The sequence below is a fragment of the Typopeltis vanoorti genome, chromosome 6, assembly GCF_054136105.1.
Source record: "Typopeltis vanoorti isolate ZY-2024b chromosome 6, IOZ_Tvanoo_1.0, whole genome shotgun sequence".
In the NCBI taxonomy this organism is placed as follows: Eukaryota; Metazoa; Arthropoda; class Arachnida; order Uropygi; family Thelyphonidae; genus Typopeltis; species Typopeltis vanoorti.
The window spans coordinates 74,726,247-74,745,062 of record NC_143554.1 but is presented as its reverse complement, the minus strand read 5'-3'; the positions used below and the strand labels follow the sequence as shown (position 1 = coordinate 74,745,062).

Genomic DNA, 18,816 nt, shown 5'->3' with positions numbered 1-18,816 from the left:
GACTGCAGAGTTTGGTGGATAGAAGGAGAAGATGTGATATGATTGAGACTTTTAAACTGTTGAGAGGTGGTTACAGGGTTGACACTGGGGAGTTCTTTCGCTTTGTTGAACAGCAGGATGGAGTGATGACAAAAGGCCATCCCTGGAAGTTATGAAAGGAATCTGTGAGCAAGAGGGTGAGGAGTGGTTTCTTTGCATGGAGGGTGGTTGAAGCATGGAATGCATTGCCTGATGAAGTGGTGAGAGCGAGAATGGTCAATGAGTTTAAGGAGTGGTATGATAGACTTTGTGTTTCTTAGGAAGGACCTCCCACGATGAGTCTTGACTCCATGGAGGCCTGAATAATAATAATACTGCAGAATGATTTCAATTGGCATTATGAATAAAAGAAAATGATTGTAAGTTTAATATGGCAAAGTGTAAAGTTATACACTTTGGATTCAAATAGCTAATTCAAATTGTCAATGGGATGCTCCCTATGAGGATAGATTGAAAGTTTGAGGGTTAAAACTTTGATTATTTTATGATAGTGCTTCACACAGGATAAAGGATTGATGTATAAGAAATTTTTCAGCATGTGACGCAGGGTTACCCCTGGATAATGTAGAAGTGTGGTTAGCAAGGGTTTTTTTTTTGGTTGGAGAATGGTGAAATGGGTTGTCAGATTAGTTGTGAATGCGTTTAAATTGAGATATAAGTAATATGTGAATAATGGCTATTTTGGGCTTTCTGAAAAATGACAATGTAATAATAATCTTGAAACAATGAATGTGTGAATTTCAGAAACATACATGATTCTGAGTATTTGTGATGGACACAAAAACTCCATATGATAATGCTTATGCAATAAACTTGCATGTAATTTTTTTTTTTTTTTTTTTTTTTTTTTTTTTTTTTGTTCCATCTTTTATTTAAATATCCCACAATATTTGCAGCTAACTACATCCAGTTTCTTTGAATAATTTAGTCAGGATCTTTTTATTTTTTTACCTTTATGTTGCTCCTATCCCCGAAAGGTTATTTTATAAACTTATAGTACATTTTGTACCATGGGTGGGCTAAGGATTTCTTTTTTTTTTTATATATATATAATATATAATATATATATATATATATAATATATAATATATATATATATATATATAATATATATATTATATATATATATATATATATATATATATATATATTTTTTCATTTTTTTTTTTACATAATTTGGAAACCCTGCTCTAGACAAACATCGAACTTTTTCAAGCCATTTGAGACTTCCAATAAGCAGGCAGTGGTCTCACACCAGACGATGACATTCATCTTCCACCTAAAGACAATCACAAACATTCATACCCATGGCAGGATTCAAACCCACAGCCTGTTGTTTGGAGAGAGAGAGTACGCTAACCACTCGTCCAACCAGGATACAAATAATTGCAACTTGAATAAAATAAACTGATCATTTTGCAAAGGATTCCATGGAATGGCAATAACTGAATTCATCCCAAAGTATCCAGTTTTTCTGGATACTTGGACTGGATTCAGTTATATCTCTCTTTAGATGAAAGTTTTTGATCAGTTAAAATCATTAAAAAAATTATAATATTTATGTTATTGTGATAATTTTCATGCAAATTATAATTTTGTTTACATTTGCACATAAACACTATCTCTTGCTTTTTATTTCTTCCATGATCTCTGTTATTTTCACAGAGGTCAAGGATTAGAACTGGAAGGAAGGAAGCTATCGAGCAATATATTTTCAGAATTGGCAATATTTTCTTGTTGTTCACTTATGTTAAACCCAACTCAGTTTCAACATTTTTTGATAATGACGTGTGTTAGTATAGTCTCTCTCAATAACTATAAATATTCCAGTTTGAGTCTAATATATTGTTTTATGTACTGTTGATACTTGCTCTTCTGATGTATGTCCATAGTTATATCTTATCCTTTAGGATTCATCTAAAGGATTCCATGGAACTGGAAGACAGATTTATGAGATATCACTGTCTTTCAAGAGAACATTTAGTGATGGAAAGGGAGAGATGGTATGACAACACAAATGACAAGTGCATGACTTCTGAACCTTTACATAGACTTATGTTTGTATATAGAATAATAATGCAAAGGAGTATTAGAAATAGAATGTTGAATTTGTGATATTCATAACATGCCATTGGGCTAATTGATTCAAAACTTAGTAACAATAATGTAAGTTTTGAGTAAACACAGAATTTTCAGTCAAGTCTTATGACTATTTTCAATGTAGATATATGGTAAACAGGATACATTTTTTAAAAAAATAATTATTATCATGATATCTCGCTTATATCTCATCTTCACCACATTTGAAACTTGATAAATTGAGGATGAAATGTATAGAATCTTCTGAGAGAACAAAAAAGACAAAAAGGGGAGATATTAAGGATAGCCCTAAGAATTTGAAAAGACAAAAAGGGGAGATATTAAGGATAGCCCTAAGAATTATGACCATTCAGGATGGAAGTAAACGATGGCAATATATGTGTAATGTCTGTGAGGTTATTTAATATGAGACAGAGATATCACTGCCTTCTCAATCATATGTGTTTTCTACTGTGGCATACATGGAGAAGGCAATGATTGTAAATTGGTAGGAGACATGAAAAAAAAACTGATCTTCATATACACATGTGTCATAGTGGATGATGATAGAAAAGTGAGCACTGCAGAAGTAGTGGAATTCTTTAATTGAGCAATGCTGTGATGATGTCATCACTAATGAGAGTTATGCAAAGACCAAAAGGAGGAAAAAATAGAACTAGAAGTGAATATATCATTCATTCATGCTAAGAGAGATTTTCTTTTGTAGACAAGTCTTTATATCTTAAGTTATTATGGTATCAAAGAGGCACTGGTAGTAATTTAAGTGATAAACAAATTTCAGCATGAATTATGTATCACAAATAAAAAAGAATATTCATTTTGTCATTGTGGATGGAAGTGCAGATGAGTTTATGCATTTCTTAATTTTGCTACTAGCACAAAAAGCAGACAATTGGAAGTTATTGCCATTAGATGCATTTCAAAAAAATAGTCCTTTAGATTCACTGATGTTGCAGAATGTTAGCAGTAACGTGCGAAGAAAATATCTCTTATCTAGAGATCAGGATGTCAAAAATAAGACTGAAATAAGTATTTTTGAGAAATAAAACTGGACTGCGAATAAAACTAACATTCAAATTAATAAGGTTATCAGAACTGCACGGAAGAATGGTTTGGAAATCAGAATTTATGATTAGAAGTTGATATTCTGGAACTTTGGTGATTTGTAGAGTGCAAGGCTTATCAAATTAGAAAGAGGAATGTAGTTCACTGTCATCAGCAAAACTTTGTATTGAATTTAAAGTTTATTTTTCACTTGGCTAGAATATAATAAATTTAGTTTAATCCTTTATCCAAGTGTGAGTAAACAAAGTTTGTGCTTGAAAATATCTTCAGGACTGGGGTAAGGTAGTAAAACTTTGTTTGCTCACACTTGGATAAAGGATTAAACTAAATTTATTATAGTCTAGCCAAGTGAAAAATAAACTTTCAACATCTTTCTCTAAATCCAGAGTAATTTAATAAAAAAGGTGGCACACCTTTTGGCAACTCCTATAAGTAAAGATGACCGCACCATTGCTTCTGCCTGGTATCTCCATTGCTGGGCCTGGCTCCCACTGAAGAGACCTCAGTAAAAGGCTAAACTAGTCAGGGTAGTGACCCTTCCCTTAATGCATAACATTATACAGATCTGCAAGGAGATGTGTTTTGCATTATGGGAGATACTGAGATAGGAGTGATGTTATCTTTGTCCACCTTTGCTACGAGTTGCTCAGTGTTGTACTACCTTACCCCAGTCCTGAAGATATTTTCAGGTGCAAACTTTGTTTGCTCACACTTGGATAAAGGATTAAACTAAATTTATCATTTGTATTGAATTATGATGTCAACTGGAGAAGTCATGATATATAGAAAAGTAGGTGAAGGAACAGAGCCTTGCAGAACACCAGCATCAGTTGCAAAGTTTGAGCATCCACTCTCCATCACAAGTAATGTGTGCATCCAGAGAGAGAGCTAGTAGACCATTTGCAGAAGAAGTCAGACCATGATGCAAGCTTACTTATTAGGTCTTTGTGTCGGATATCAACCACTTTTGATTCTCCAAACTTTTTCATTTGTCGAAAGGTGGGTAACATAAGATGATCCCTTGCTAATCAACAGTGGAAGAATTCACACTGGCAATCATTTATTACTTGGGAAGATTCAAGGTAGCATAGTAGTTAAGTGTTAATGACACCTCATTACCATAGAAAGAACTGAAGTGAAATTAGATTACATGGATTTATCACTCTGAGAAATGGAGAGAGTATGGAATAATTTTCAGGCTGCAGCATAGATACTACTGGAATATGAGAGAATAAAAAAGTGACACAAAATAGGAGTCAACTCTTGAGTACAAAACTTTAATATGATTGAAAAAATGCAATTAGGACCAGGAGATTTTTGGCATCCAGTTTGGATAAGATTCTTCTGATCTCTTTTTAGTAAAATATCAAAGGATACATAGAATGCTTTGTTTTGAAATGGTATGAGAACATTTATCAAAAACTGGGAAATTGTTTTTTTTTTTTGTATGGGTAATGAATCCATCCAGGTGATAAAAAGATGCATGGCTACACAACAGTTACAGTCAGTAGCTTTGGCAAGAGACTTGAAAGCACAACTCTCATTTGTATGTGATGCAAATTTCCTGCTTTTAAAGTTTTAGATGTGCTGATAGTTTGTTTGGCTATTTCTTTGGCATAAACTGAAAAGGAACATGGACATCTTAACGAAAGCCAATTGCAATATCTCTGGTTCTTCTTTTATGCTGCTTTGGTACGCTTCTTGGAAAAGAAATGCTTAGCTAAAGAACAAGAATTTAAAGTGAAATGTGGAATAAATGTTTCCATACCATAAAGAATTGCTTTACCGATACAGGCAGTGCAAATGCTTAAAAACAACAATCCTACCAAGGAAAAGAAGAACAGAAGACACAAAGATCACCCTGCTTGGCTTTCTATTAATGCCAGACATGTAGATGTGTGGCATTAGTATAAATCAGAGGACAAATAATGTGTTGATTTCTTCTTCTTCGATGGAAGAAGAAGAAATCAACACTGGATTCTATAGAGGACAAATAACATCCACAGCATACATAAAAGGGTCACCACAGTGAGGAAGAGTAGGAACATTAAGGGCAGAGGAATCTGGTATTCTGATATTGAGAAAAAAATCTGTAAGATCATTGGTGAGAGCTAATGTCTCTAATAGTGAATATTGATGTCTCTACTGAATATTGATGTCTTTACTGATGTCTCTACATGCTGTAGAGACATCAGTAAAGATGTCTCTACAGCATCTTTACTTGACATGAAAGAAGAAAGCCCATTGGAGTTGTGGATATTGAAATCTCGAAGGAAGATGACTTCGCTATTAGGATCATCAGACTGAAGAAAAATCAACATTTAAAGAAAGGAAATCAAGAAGTTCAGAATGGTTGGTGGCATTAGGAAAGCAATAGGCACAAATGGATCTGATAGAATAGGATTGACGAATTTTTAGCCAAAGAAAATCAAAAAGAGGATATTCTAAATTGAAGCTCTCAACCAGCCCCTAGAGACAGTCAAGGATTGGGAAGAACCTACATGAATAAATAAATAAAATAAAATGGAAACTCTGTTATGGTATATCAGAACAAAGTCATATGCTAATGCCACATTTTGAGAAAGAGTTGAAGGGAATGTAGATAAAAACTGAGGTGAGCAGTGCTTGTAGAAGCTAAAATTTGAATTTCTGTTAGGAAAAGTCAATGTGATTTTGCAGAGTGGTAGTTTGGATACGAACACCACTGAGGTTTGAACTAAGACCATGTATAATACTGAAGTAAATCTGGAAGGCTTTGGAAAATGTGACTTTATCCACATGAAATCTAGTTTTCTTTACTTGACTTTCTTTGTTGTTTTAAGTAGTTGAAACTGGGAAAGAGAGAGAGAGAGAGACATGGAATATACAGTAAGAAATTCCTTACTAAGCCATGCTTAAGTATTGATACAACTACTTTTATATATTGATTGCCTTAGTTACAAATAATAATTTTGCATTTTCTTACTGGCTAATGAAATTAAATTACAATATACTAACAGTATTATAGAGAGCACAATGACTAATGGATGCGAGTGTTGGACACTCTCTAACAGCCAGAAGAGACGAGTAGAAGTTGGGGGAAATGGATTACTTCAGACATAGTAGGAGAGCTACTATATGGATCGTCTGAGAGATGCATACATTCGAACAGAGATCAAAGTTGAACAGCCTGTTATAGAGAGGATAGAGATATGTGCTTTGAAATGGTATGGACCAGTAGCACACTCAGGATTTAATCTTGGGCAGGGGGGGGGGAGGTCTGAGTTGAGTAGATGATTTGAGAATACACACTATGCATTGCATACGACCTATGACTGAGCATCTGTAATCATTGCTAATTCATAAGTATTATAGAAATAGAGGTTTCAGGGCAGTTCGTCCAATCAAAATCTCATCCATTACTTTTCTCGTCCAGTAGGACATTTCATCCAATCTTATTCGTCCAATGGAAAATAATTGGACAAAATGCAAGACAATATGCATGGTCCACCCTCGCACGTTAGGTTAGTCGGTTGGCACAGTAGTAGATAGTCATTTGACACAAATGAGAAGGGTGCAAGACAATATGCATGTTGTTTATTGTCTTGGTTAGGTTAGTCAGTTGACACATTGGTTGGTCAGGTTAGTTAGTTTGTCAGGTTAGTCAGTTGACATCGATGGGACAAATTGAGATTGGACGAAATGTCTGACTGGATGAGTGTTCCGTTGGACAAACTTATAAAAGGACAAAAAATCTTGGACCATCTGCCCTCAAACCGAAATAGAAGACACGACACAACATAAATAAAAAAAAAAATTAATTTTAATTAGGAAAATTTTCTAGTGTTTTTTTTTTGGGGGGGGGGGGGGAACCACTGGTATGGACACATCCAGAGAATGACAGAAAAATGGTGGCCATTGAGAATTAATGACTGGTCACCCTCTGGAAGGAGAAAATGAGGAAGACAGTGGTCCTTTTCCAAGGACTACATGGAAAAGGACCATTGTGAAAGTGACAGAGAAAGGAGGCTTGTAAGGAGTTTTCATTACAATTAAATTGGCAAAACTGGTGCATTCTTTATCAGAAAGACTATGTAATAGTCCCTTGCAATCAGTGATGTTAAGTATATCCCTGAAGATGTAATGCTAATATAGGCATCAAAATATTAGTAATTTAACTTTTATAAAGTTCATTGTATGTTCTAAAGTGTCATTAATTAGTCCACAATTACTACAACATTGTAGTTTCGTGACAAACGAAAATTTACAAAGATGGTTTTGATAACTTTACTTATATTATTACAAATTGCCTAATTAAAACTATGTTTTTATGTATTAGTAGTAGCTCATTTGGCACAAACCTAGCTGAGTAAGATATTCCATTAAAAAATTATTTTTTACTTATCATTCATAGATTGGGCTTAGAACGTGCTACTACTGCAAAACAAGCCGTAGATGTGATCACTCAACTGCTAGAGCAGCATGGTCAAGGTGGCCCTTGTTCTGATACTGCTTCAGACTTAATCTATCATAATAGTTTTCTGATTGCTGATCGCACAGAAGCATGGGTTCTGGAAACAGCAGGAACTTTATGGGCAGCTGAATGTGTAACTAGTAGGTAAAATTTGGCAAGAGAGTAACATTAAAGAATTAGAAAAATTCAATTTTTATGCACTAGCATTAACATGAGAATAACAAATGTTCTCAAGTATAGCTCAATGCATTGCTTACTTTTAGCATTTATTTTACATGTTAGCCATGTGAAATTATTTATATGTACTTATGTTGGTCAAACCTTTTGTTTTTGGACAACATGGCTAAGATATCTTATTATCAGTCTGCATAAAATTGATTCCTCTTAGTGGTTTGAATGGTTTAACTGTCTGTATAGTCATGTCTTCATGGAGGTTCTCTTATAATAATAATAATAATAACAACAACAACAACAACAACAATAATAATTAATGTAAAGAACATTATATATTGAAAGGATAAATAAAAGGAATGATAGTGTATATGGCAGGGGAGAGGGTTGCAGAAGGTTTAATTTTATCACAGACTCCAAGTCTTCCCCATTCTGCATTCCCCAATGATCTTCAAGATATTCAGCTATTCAAATAAAATGCAAACAGATTCCTCCTTTCTTATATTCCTCTTGCCCACACATGGCACTAATGTGCTATAGGTCTTGTGGCCTTTCATGTGTGGATCATATATATATAAAGAGTTAATAAAAGTTATAACCATCAGCTTCAGCCAGGGACTAGAAAGCATGACTTCCAAGATTTAAGTTTCTTGCTTTTGGCCCTTTCAAAATCAGGTTAGATGTACTGATAATTTATTTGCAATTATTTTGAGGCTAATGTACACAGAATAATAAAAATGGAGAATTAAAAAAAATAGAATGGGATCTAACTGTTTTTGTACCTATAATAATTAGTAAATTCTTTAATCAGAAGATTGAAAACAATCTTCTGTAATCAAAGAAGTAATCAAACCAAGAGAATTAAACAAATTGCAAAAATCATTCCACTTGACATTTTCATAATAAGGAAGAGAGTGGGTATGTAAATGTTTGCTCCATTGGAAGAAATCATCACAAGATCAAGTGTAGAGTGGTTAAAATTATCTAGTATTCTATTCTAGTAGACATGTCATTGGTTTTGGTGACATAATTTTTGTGACAGCAAAAAAAAACTGTTTATCAGCCAGAAAAGAGAAGACAGTCTGAGTTGTATCAAGAAGATGACTTTATTGGAAAATTGGATTGGAGAGAATCAAAATTTGAGCTTCTATAGCTCATTCAGTTCTAATGATACCCTTCAGCTTGAAGAATCCCACTAAGATGCAAAGAAGCTTTATCAGGAGTTGTAGAGTAGGTGTCCTCCCTTGATGAGTCTTTTGACTCCCTGGAGGTGTTATGTAATAATAATAATAAAAATCAGGCAAAGAAAACCATCCAGCAGAACACATGCAATTTATATACAAAGTAGACAAATGCATTTGGCTTTAATCATCTTATCCTAGAATTACACTTATGAAATCCAATTACACTCAGAAGATCACTACTTAACAGCCTGTTTGAACCATTGATGATGATTAGAATCAAGATTCGAAGAAAAAAAATAAAAATGTTCAGAATGATTGGTGGCATTAGTTAAATGAAAGTGACAACAGCTGGATTTGATAGAAAAGATTTTTAGCCATAGAAGATTAAAAATAAAAAATGAGATTTTATGTTAAATATACTTTTTCATGAGATATCAGATCACAAATGCTATCTTCGAGGGAGGAAAAGTGAGATGATTTATTATGAGAGAAACAGGCTGAGGTTAATATTATCATTTAAGGCTTCCACAAGGTCCGATATTTTTTTTTATGAGCGGTGCAATGAAGGAGAATCAGGCAAATACCAAATTAGAATCAATAAAACAAAACATTTAATGCAGGGTTATATAACATGTACATTTAGTATAACTTTGAAAACAAGATAATGCAAATCAACTTAGTTCAGGTATTCATAACAAACAGAAAACATTAGGCATCAGACATCCAGCTGTCAATTCTACATTCTTCCGAATAATTAAAATGGTTCACACAGTTCAATGTTACAGAATCTTACAGTAAATACTCTTATAGTAAAACTCTAATTCTCTCTTAGTCAACAAACACTTAATTCAATTATGAGGCAGTTATCACTTCAAGGGGGGGGGGGGGAACACTTTAAAGCTCCATACTTTGGCTAATTTTAGTAGAATGCCACAGTTAATGTTGAGATATATCAGGCGGAGCTAACTCTTATTTCTTCACGCTGAAATATAAAAAAAATGGACTGCTCTTACCGGGTTACATCTTTGCACATCAGATTCACTATAGGCACACTTAAAACTGAAGTTAACTATCACTTTGAAGTAATACTGTTCAAAGGGAATCTTCACTATATAACTGAAATAATAAACAGAGCTTCACAAGTCTTGACACACTCATTTTAGGTAATCTACTTATTCCTTATTTTCTTCTGTGCATTAAATTCAGTCTTGCACTATTCTTCCTCAAAACAATTGGAATTCGTTGTAATTTTAGAATTCCGTATAAATATTCCTAATTGCCTATTAATTTCCCGGTTCCTTCCTAATCTATTTACAGCATATCCAAATCCCTTTGCTGCCACCCGTTACTTTACTCCTTGCTGTCCTGAATGCTTCTCCCTTTTTACTTTCGTTTTCCAATTAAATACGTTCATTCTTCCCACCAAAATCCAGTTCTAACCAGTTCAGTTACATTTACTAGGTTCTTTCCATATCACAGCCGTTCACGTTCTAAACATGCGCTGACTAAAAACAAACTCCGTTTCTTCTTCAGCAGCCAATCAAATGAATTACATAAAATCACTCTTACGTACAGAAACAAAATAAGAGGATATTTTACAATTCATATAATATACAAGGGCTGTTCAATTAATAATAAGACTAATTTTACTGTCGCAAAACCACTCATCACAATATTAATTTCTGTGGAATAAAGAAATGTTGCTGTCTGTATTAACAAAAGAGGTTGATAGATGGCGTATATGGGCTGATGTGCCAGAGTGTCACGTGACTAAACGCAAGCTTGTTTCGGCATGCCTACGAGCCGCGACCAGTCGTCGAAATAGAAGCGTCCTTGGAACAGCGTTATGTGATTAAATTTTGTGTGCATTTGCAAAAATCGGCATTGGACGCTTTCCATAATGAAGCAATGTACAGGGCAAGTGTTTTTTCGCTGGCATAAAACTTTTAAGGAAGGAAGGCAAAATGTGGAAGATCTTGAACATGAGGGAAGACCTTCAACGTCCATCACAGAGACAATGATCAACACAGCAGCGATTATCAAGGAGGATCGCAGAATTACAGTACGCCAGCTGCATGTTGTCCTGAATATTTCTGTGGGAAGTGTTCACTCAATCATGGCTGAACATTTGGGACTGAAACATGTTTGCGTCCAGTTGTATCAATATGACCCTAAATCAAACAACAAAGCAGTGAATGGAAGCATCTGTCTTCGCCTACCCCCAAGAAAGCAAAAACTGTAAAATCAGCTGGTAAAGTTATGACCATAATGTTTTTTTGACTACAAAGGCATTGTTTACTAACAAGCTGTAGAACCTGGGAATACCGTAAACGGCTCATACTATGCGGATGTTTTACGGACAATGGTACAGCATGTCAAAAGGAAGCATCCATTGCTGAAGAATGGCTTCTTATTGCACCACGATAATGCAAGGCCACATATTGCTGGTGGTGTAGTGGACGTTTTGCAGAAGAACACCATAGATATCCTACCACACCCTCCATGCAGGCCTGATCTCGCAACGTGCGATTTCTGGCTGTTTCCTCAGCTCAAGAAACCACTAAGAGGCCGCCATTTCAAAAGCAACAAAGCATGTGTAAAAGCTGCAGAGGCGGTTTTGAAAGAACTCTCAAATGTGTTTAAGAAGTGGACGCAACGTTGAGACAAATGCATTGCGTCTCACGGGAGTTACTTCGAAAAAGACCATGTAAATGATGACGATTAAAGGTAATCTGTTTTCTGTATAAATATAGTCATAACTTATTGAACAGCCTCCGTACATTTAAATATGATAAATACTAATTTTTATAATATATTTGCACAACTTCTTATCATATTAACACAGGAATAAATAAAATAAATTGAATGACATTTTAACACAGAGTTCTTTTATTACTAATACATATCTCAAAATTATATAATTAAACAGTAATAAATAAACTCAAAGTAATTATATGAATATTAATTTACAAGCAAGAGATTAACATCAAATAACATTTACAAGTCTTGCTTAAGTTATGGCAAATTATGTTAAATGTGAATGAAGAGTTATAATTCCCAAATATCTTCATTCGCAATTTAACAAAATGGATATATATAATAACACTGAAGATGGAACAAAGATTTCTAATGTTTATAAATTGGACCTGTAAGGTGGAAGGTTGTACTTTTCCTTCTTTTTCTGTAAGTGCAATTGGGAGAGATGGAACATATGGAGGTTCTGCTGAGCTATATGGAAAATTTCACCCAACTCCTCTACCCTGGCTATAGTGGTAGCAACATTATTCGATGGCTAGTCCAAAAATCTCAAGTATTACTACTGTCTAGGGTCAGTCTAGTGGCTTTGATTGCAGCATGACTATTTTAAAGCAAAACAGTTGATAAAATCAAACTCTCCAAAAAAATAAATATGCAGGTTCTCCACAATGTTCAGTATAGCATTGCTCATTTTATGTTGGAAGAAGTGGTGAAAAAGTGAACTAGAACTTTGCTCTAGAGTCTGAACATGAGTTTTGTTCAGGTTTCCGATAGCATAGCATAGATTTCATTTGCATTTGGAAAAGTGTCCACAGTTTTGGTGTACTGCAGTAAGTGATGAAACTTGTTTACGAAGGCTACTCCATTAAACAGAACTTCCATTACGGGGGGGGGGGGGGAATCCTGTCAGTTACACATGTAGAAAGGCTCAGGCTGTTTGCTATGATTCATTACACCATTTTTAATGCTATGATTAAAAAAAAAGATAATTAACATCAGACCTCTATGGAATCAAAACTCATTGTGTGAGGTCCCCCCCCATTGTCATGCACAAGATCATTGAACCATATTCCATTCACCAGCCACTCTCCCTGCAAATAACCCACTTCTCACTCTTCTCACTCATTTGCTTACACCCTCCTTATATAGCTTCCAGGTATGACCTCTTGCTCTCTCCTTGTCTTCCTCCATAATCTGTGAACGGAGGAAGACAATGGATGTGTTGTAACCTCTATGAAAAATCTACTCCACAATGATCTGGTAACTGTCTCTTACCAATGTATATATCCCAATCATATCACCCTCCCTCCTATTCATGAAACTCTGCAAATGGCAACCATAAGGCAAGGACATAATTTTTTTTTTTTCTGTGTCATAACAGGCCCTTTTCCATACTCCATATATGATATGAGATGTGACTAAAATGTTTTGAACCAACCATCAGCTGATTCTATTGCAGTTACTAGAGAGTTTTTCTAGGTGCAGTAAATACAGATTCAGCTACTGTTAGTTTCAGATTTGCAGCTTGCATTATTTGAAAAGAAATACCTTGTAATGTGCGATGTGTTGTAACATTGATGATTTCCAATCCATCAAAAACTCAAAAAATAGTGCATGTGTAACAAGTTTCTTCACAATTGAGAACTGTCACAGAAACCCTTAAGATCATAACTTTCAAAGAGGAAAAAGAGCTGAACTCAAATGGTTCATTGCATCTGTTACTGACTGAATCTTCATCAATCAGTAGAAGGAATAAATATATGGCTGGAGCGAAGACCTTATCACTGAAAAGACGTACATCACTATTTTTGAGTTAATTAGTTTGCCACATTCTAAAAATGATTCTTAAGTATTCTGGCATGAGATATTAATGCTCATTCTACTTTGTCTGTGATAGAAATTTGGCCAGAAATGACACGGATGCTCTTGCATCCTCTATACTTCACATCTAGCTAGCAAACCTGTGAGTTTTTATAAAACTTAAGTTGGCACCTGAAGGAAGGAAGATTTAATTATAATTGAGAAAGAAAGAAAAAAAAAAAATAACAGGCTATACTTGTTGAAGTCAAAACTGAATTTCTGCAAATGTTTCCATTGGCACAAATGTTGATGTAAATAAATAAAATTATCATTCTTCAGATTATATTTGTTATTTGTGTTTTCATCTTCTATTTACAGGATGAAAGAGTTAGCCTAACTCAGAAACAGGCTAACTAAAGTTCATTTAAGAAGACCTATAAATGCTAGTATTCAAACCTTGCTTTGGAAGAAAAAGTAATATTAATCTTTCACATGGTGTTTTATAAAAAGATGTACTTATTTAAAATTTTATATGGGTGTAATTTTTCTTTTTTTTCAATTTCAGATGGTGTAAGGAACATTTCTAATTGCCTTTCAATTGGGACAAAAGTAGACCTGATGAGTGATAATTTGAAATCTCATGCTCAGTCTAGTGGTTTTTGGGATCCTAGTCAGGGAGAATTTGACTTTAGCAGTGCTTATGGTAAAAGCAATGAAAATGCAACTCATAGGTATAACTGTGGAAAGGAACTTCTCAATAAACTTTCAGATTCAGGTAAGAATTATTAAAAACATTCAAAAGTGATATAATTTGGAAAAAAAACTTTGTTAGGGACAGTAATAGAAATGTCTATAATGGAATACTTCAATGTGAGTTAGTATTTTAGAACTTAACTAAAAGTAAATTATCGCCTGAAAGTCTGTGCAAGTCATTATCATCAGTTTCCTCATATGGAATCAAATCTGTCAGCTTGAACACCCTTTGAGGGGTGTTCAGGCTACTATGACAGTGCTAAATGAATAAGTTAAAATTAGTAATAATTTCCTTTCAACAATTTTCTTCCAAATTAGTCTCTTATTTGTCATTCCTCTAAATATTGTCATATCTAACATCTCACATCTCATTCTTTAAAGCCATCACTTCTGACTGAAACAATCTTCCTCTGGGTCATTTTCCTGCCATCAAACACATGTTTTGCTAACCTGTCCTTCATAGTCACTTAACCATTCTATTTAAGTGATCATATCACCTTAGATTTGCCCTGCTCAATGTCCAGTTCCTTCCTAGTGTCTTCATTTTTAATATAATTCTGCCATTGATGCCATCTGTTCACTTCCCTAATTTTTCTCAGAACTCTCATATCTATAGTCATTGTGTGAGGTCCCTCATTGTCATGCACAAGATCATTGCACCATATTCTGTTCATATTCTCAGGCACTGCATTCCATTCACCAGCCACTCTCCCTGCAAACAACTCACTTATCACTCATTTGCTCACACCCTCCTTATATAGCTTCCATGTGCCGGCCTGGTTGGCCGAGTGGTCAGCGTATCTGCTCTCCAGCCAAAAGGCCGTGGGTTCGAATCTCGCTGTGGGCATGGATGTTTACGATTGTTTATGAAAGCACTAGTGGTGTTAGTTGGTGGTAGATGACGTTGGTGTTAGATGACGAAGGTTAGTGGAGTATTAAGACGAAGAGTTGTAGAGTTGAAGCCCTCCCTCGATGAGTCTTTGGACTCCCTGGAGGTGTGATATAATAATATGGTCTCTAATATTTGATCAAGTGCTTTATTTCTAACCCAACTAACCCATAACTTAAAAATTGGTTTGAACACCATCTTGTATATTGCTGTTTAGCGTTTTGGCTAATTTCTCTTGTACAGTCATACCCTGCCTTATGCGAATCCAGAGTTACGCGGTTTCTTATATGTACGTATTCCCATCCCGCTTCACCACTAGTCGTATCTTTCAGGCGCCGGTCGCACATGCTGTGAACAGGCACTGACGTGTTTCACGCGGTCTCCATTCATACACGATTTTTATAGTCTACAAACCTTGCGATTGTTTAATGTTATGTTCTTGATAAAAATTTTATCACATAAAAAATAATAATGTCATCCAAAAGAAGCAAGTCCAATTCTTCTACAGCTAGCAAGAAAAGTAAAACATTGACTTTGGAAACAAAACTCAACATTATTAAGGATTTTGAAGGCGGAATGAAAATTTGTGAGCTAGCAAAGAAGTTCGATCTACAGGAATCCACAGTAAGAACAATCATAAAAGAAAGGTTTACAGATTTTGGAGGACATAGATTCTAACAAGGAACAAACTGTAGCCACAAGGCAAGGAATAAAAAAATCATTAGCTTGCTATAAAGAAATTTTGTGTGACAAGAAAAAGACATTATGCCGTCAGACGAATCTATTAGATTTTATGAAACCATCGACATCGAAATAACTTTCTTTTTTTTATGTACGTAAAACTACAATTATGATTACATTTCTTAAAAAATATAGGTGTTTTTGTAAACCTTTGGTCCCAATTGTATGTTTGTATATATAAATTACATGCAAAATTATACCCCGAGTTATGCGAATCCCACTTGCACGCTTTTTATGTCCCACCTACCGCGTAACTTTGGGGTATTACTGTATTCCATATAAATTTACTGAACTAGTTCCCCACCCCAACAGAATAAGCAAAGCTTATTCTGTTGTCTATTTCCAAATTTAATTTGCCATCTTCACTAAAAGCTGTGCCTAAAGAGCTAAGTATTTTACTTGTTCTATAGGCTGTCCGTTGAGAATGCAGTTGAAGTTTTCTATGTTCCCACCTATTTTAATAGTTTTTTTTGGTCTTTTTATTGCTGATTTTCATGCCACATTTGTTACAACTGTTATGCAATTTAGTTAGAGAATCCTGTAAACTTGCACTTGTTTAGGAGTACAATATCATCTGCATAAAGCAAAGAGCTAAGTTTGATATCTCCATTTCTCATATCGGATTTGATTCCACTTCCTTTCATAATGTGCATTCTTGTCTCATGCCTGATATTTTACATCAACCCATCTTCCTATATTTCCTTCAATTCTAACTTCTGACTTAAATATAAATTATTTATTGCTCTGAATAGTGCTCCACTTACTCCATATAACTGTAGTGTTTTGAAAAGCTTTTCTCTGGGCATGTTGTCATATGTTTTTTCTAGATTTACACAACAGTGCAGTTCTTTGCCATATTCCCACGATTGCTCAACTGTTTGTTCTACAGTGTAAATCAGGAATTTGACTTTCTAACTAGGCCCTCTGATTATGCAGTGTAGCCACTGCAAAACTTTTATCTCCATATTTGAGCATTTCCGGTCAAATTTCATCTACTCTAGCTGTCTTTCCACATTTCAAGTTTTTGATGTCTTTTTCCATTTCAAGAATTGGTGTGTTCCTTATTGCATTCTTGTTGAGTGTTTTCTGACACTGCTAGTTTCATTTAGCAGTCTTTCACAGTGATTACTCCAAACACCTAGGATATCCTTATCTTCAGTTTTCATGTCACCTTTATCATCTTTGATCCCTTTTACAGTACTGTTTCCTCCCTTTCTAAGCTTTTTCAATATCCTCCAGAACACTTTGCCACCTTCCCAATATTTAATTTTTATATTCTTACCAAGTCCCTGACTTTTGTTTAGCTACTCTTACACATAGCTTAGCTCTTATATTTTTCTCTTTATTCTTTTAGAGCATCTGCCCACTTATTTGCAAGGAGCTTTTGGAATGCTTTCTTCTTTTTCTGGACTGCTTCTTTAACTTCTTGTGTCCATGACATAATTTTTCTATTCTATTCTATTCTAATTTTTGTATTCTTGTAGACAACTTTGCCACATGCCTCTCTAGCTGAATCAATATTCTCTTCAGAATTTGCCACTAAGACTCCACTGTTTTGTTCTTGTTTCCAAACTGTTGCATGCTTTCTTCAGTATGTTTGTATAGTAAAGTTACAGAATGAGCATGAAGATATGACTATCAACAATAACACAGGCAATGAGCTGTGTGGATCATTTGTTTTTATACTTCTCTAATCATAGGTCTACCTACTTAGAATTTCTTTAGTTCCAGAAAATTTTGGTAATGAAACAAAAATAATCCTTTATTATATAAAACAATTGTTAAGATCAGTAAGCCACATAAAATTTGTTTTCTGCACAACAGCAATCCAATCTGACACACACCTATCCTCAAGTATAAAATTATTATTCTTAATAACTGAACTCAGCTTATTGCCAACTTTCCTTTACAAGTCTTTCCTCCTTAATGGAAAAATCTATGCATATATCTGTGTAAGTTTGTATAATATGGAATTCTTCTCTGGCTTAAAATTTCCTTATCCTTGTAAAAAATAAGTGTTTTTTATACAAATCCTACCCACAAAAGGCTGTTAGCATAATACAGGTATCCCTTGATTGACGCGATTAATTAATCCCTTGATGTTACTGCACATATCAAAATCGGGTTAATCAAATATAATAATCAGTGGTTAAAATTACAATTTGTCCATGATCGATTACTGTATTAATAATTCGTTTTATAAGGTACTCTTTTAGGAAAGATGCAAAATAAATGTTTAATAAATACTTGTACCTACATTAGTTACTGCATTTTTTTTTTATCAAAAAAAAGTTATCAAGAGTCATTTGAACAGTTTTAGTTTTTTCCATCAGCATTAATAACAAGCAAAATAACTCTCTAGACCTTGGCAAACAAGCATTCTTCGATTAACATCTGTATCCATATCCATTACTTGCTTCATAAGCGATTTCTAAAATGCGAAATATTCCATCCAGTTCTTTGATTGTTATCTCCTTTGGAACCTCATCTTCACATTCCATTTGTTCATTGTCTTCATATGCGCGTTGTTGTTCAATTTCAAGATCGTTGTCACTGAAATCTTTTGAATTTGAATCCAATAATTCCTTAACATATTCTGCATCATCCACATGGTTAGCCTAGTGGCTTTGCACTTCGTCCATGTGCTTGGGGAAGGAGTGTCCTAGGTTCGATTCCTGTCAACAACATGAGGAGCTTAAGGACCTTCCTCAGCCATAGCCAAGTTAGTCGGTCTTGGGCATGGACAGCAGGTTTTTTTTTCTGCCAGTTTATCTGGAGTTTTTCATTCTGAGGTTGTTTCTACTGCCTTTGAGAATGTCTTTTTAAGAAAATAAGCTTTAAAAGTTGCAATGACGCCCATGGCC

The 18,816-nt window shown here is 34.6% G+C and overlaps 1 protein-coding gene across 2 annotated transcripts in view; it reads left to right on the top strand.

The window, feature by feature from the left end:
• LOC150105581 (secernin-2-like) overlaps positions 1 to 18,816 on the top strand; it is a 196,241-nt gene that overhangs the window by 137,435 nt on the left and 39,990 nt on the right. For both annotated transcript variants that reach the window (XM_090394262.1, XM_090394263.1), the window contains exons 4-5: positions 7,598 to 7,797; positions 14,135 to 14,344. In XM_090394262.1, the coding sequence (XP_090250388.1) occupies positions 7,598 to 7,797; positions 14,135 to 14,344 (410 nt within the window). The remainder of the gene's footprint in view (positions 1 to 7,597; positions 7,798 to 14,134; positions 14,345 to 18,816) is intronic.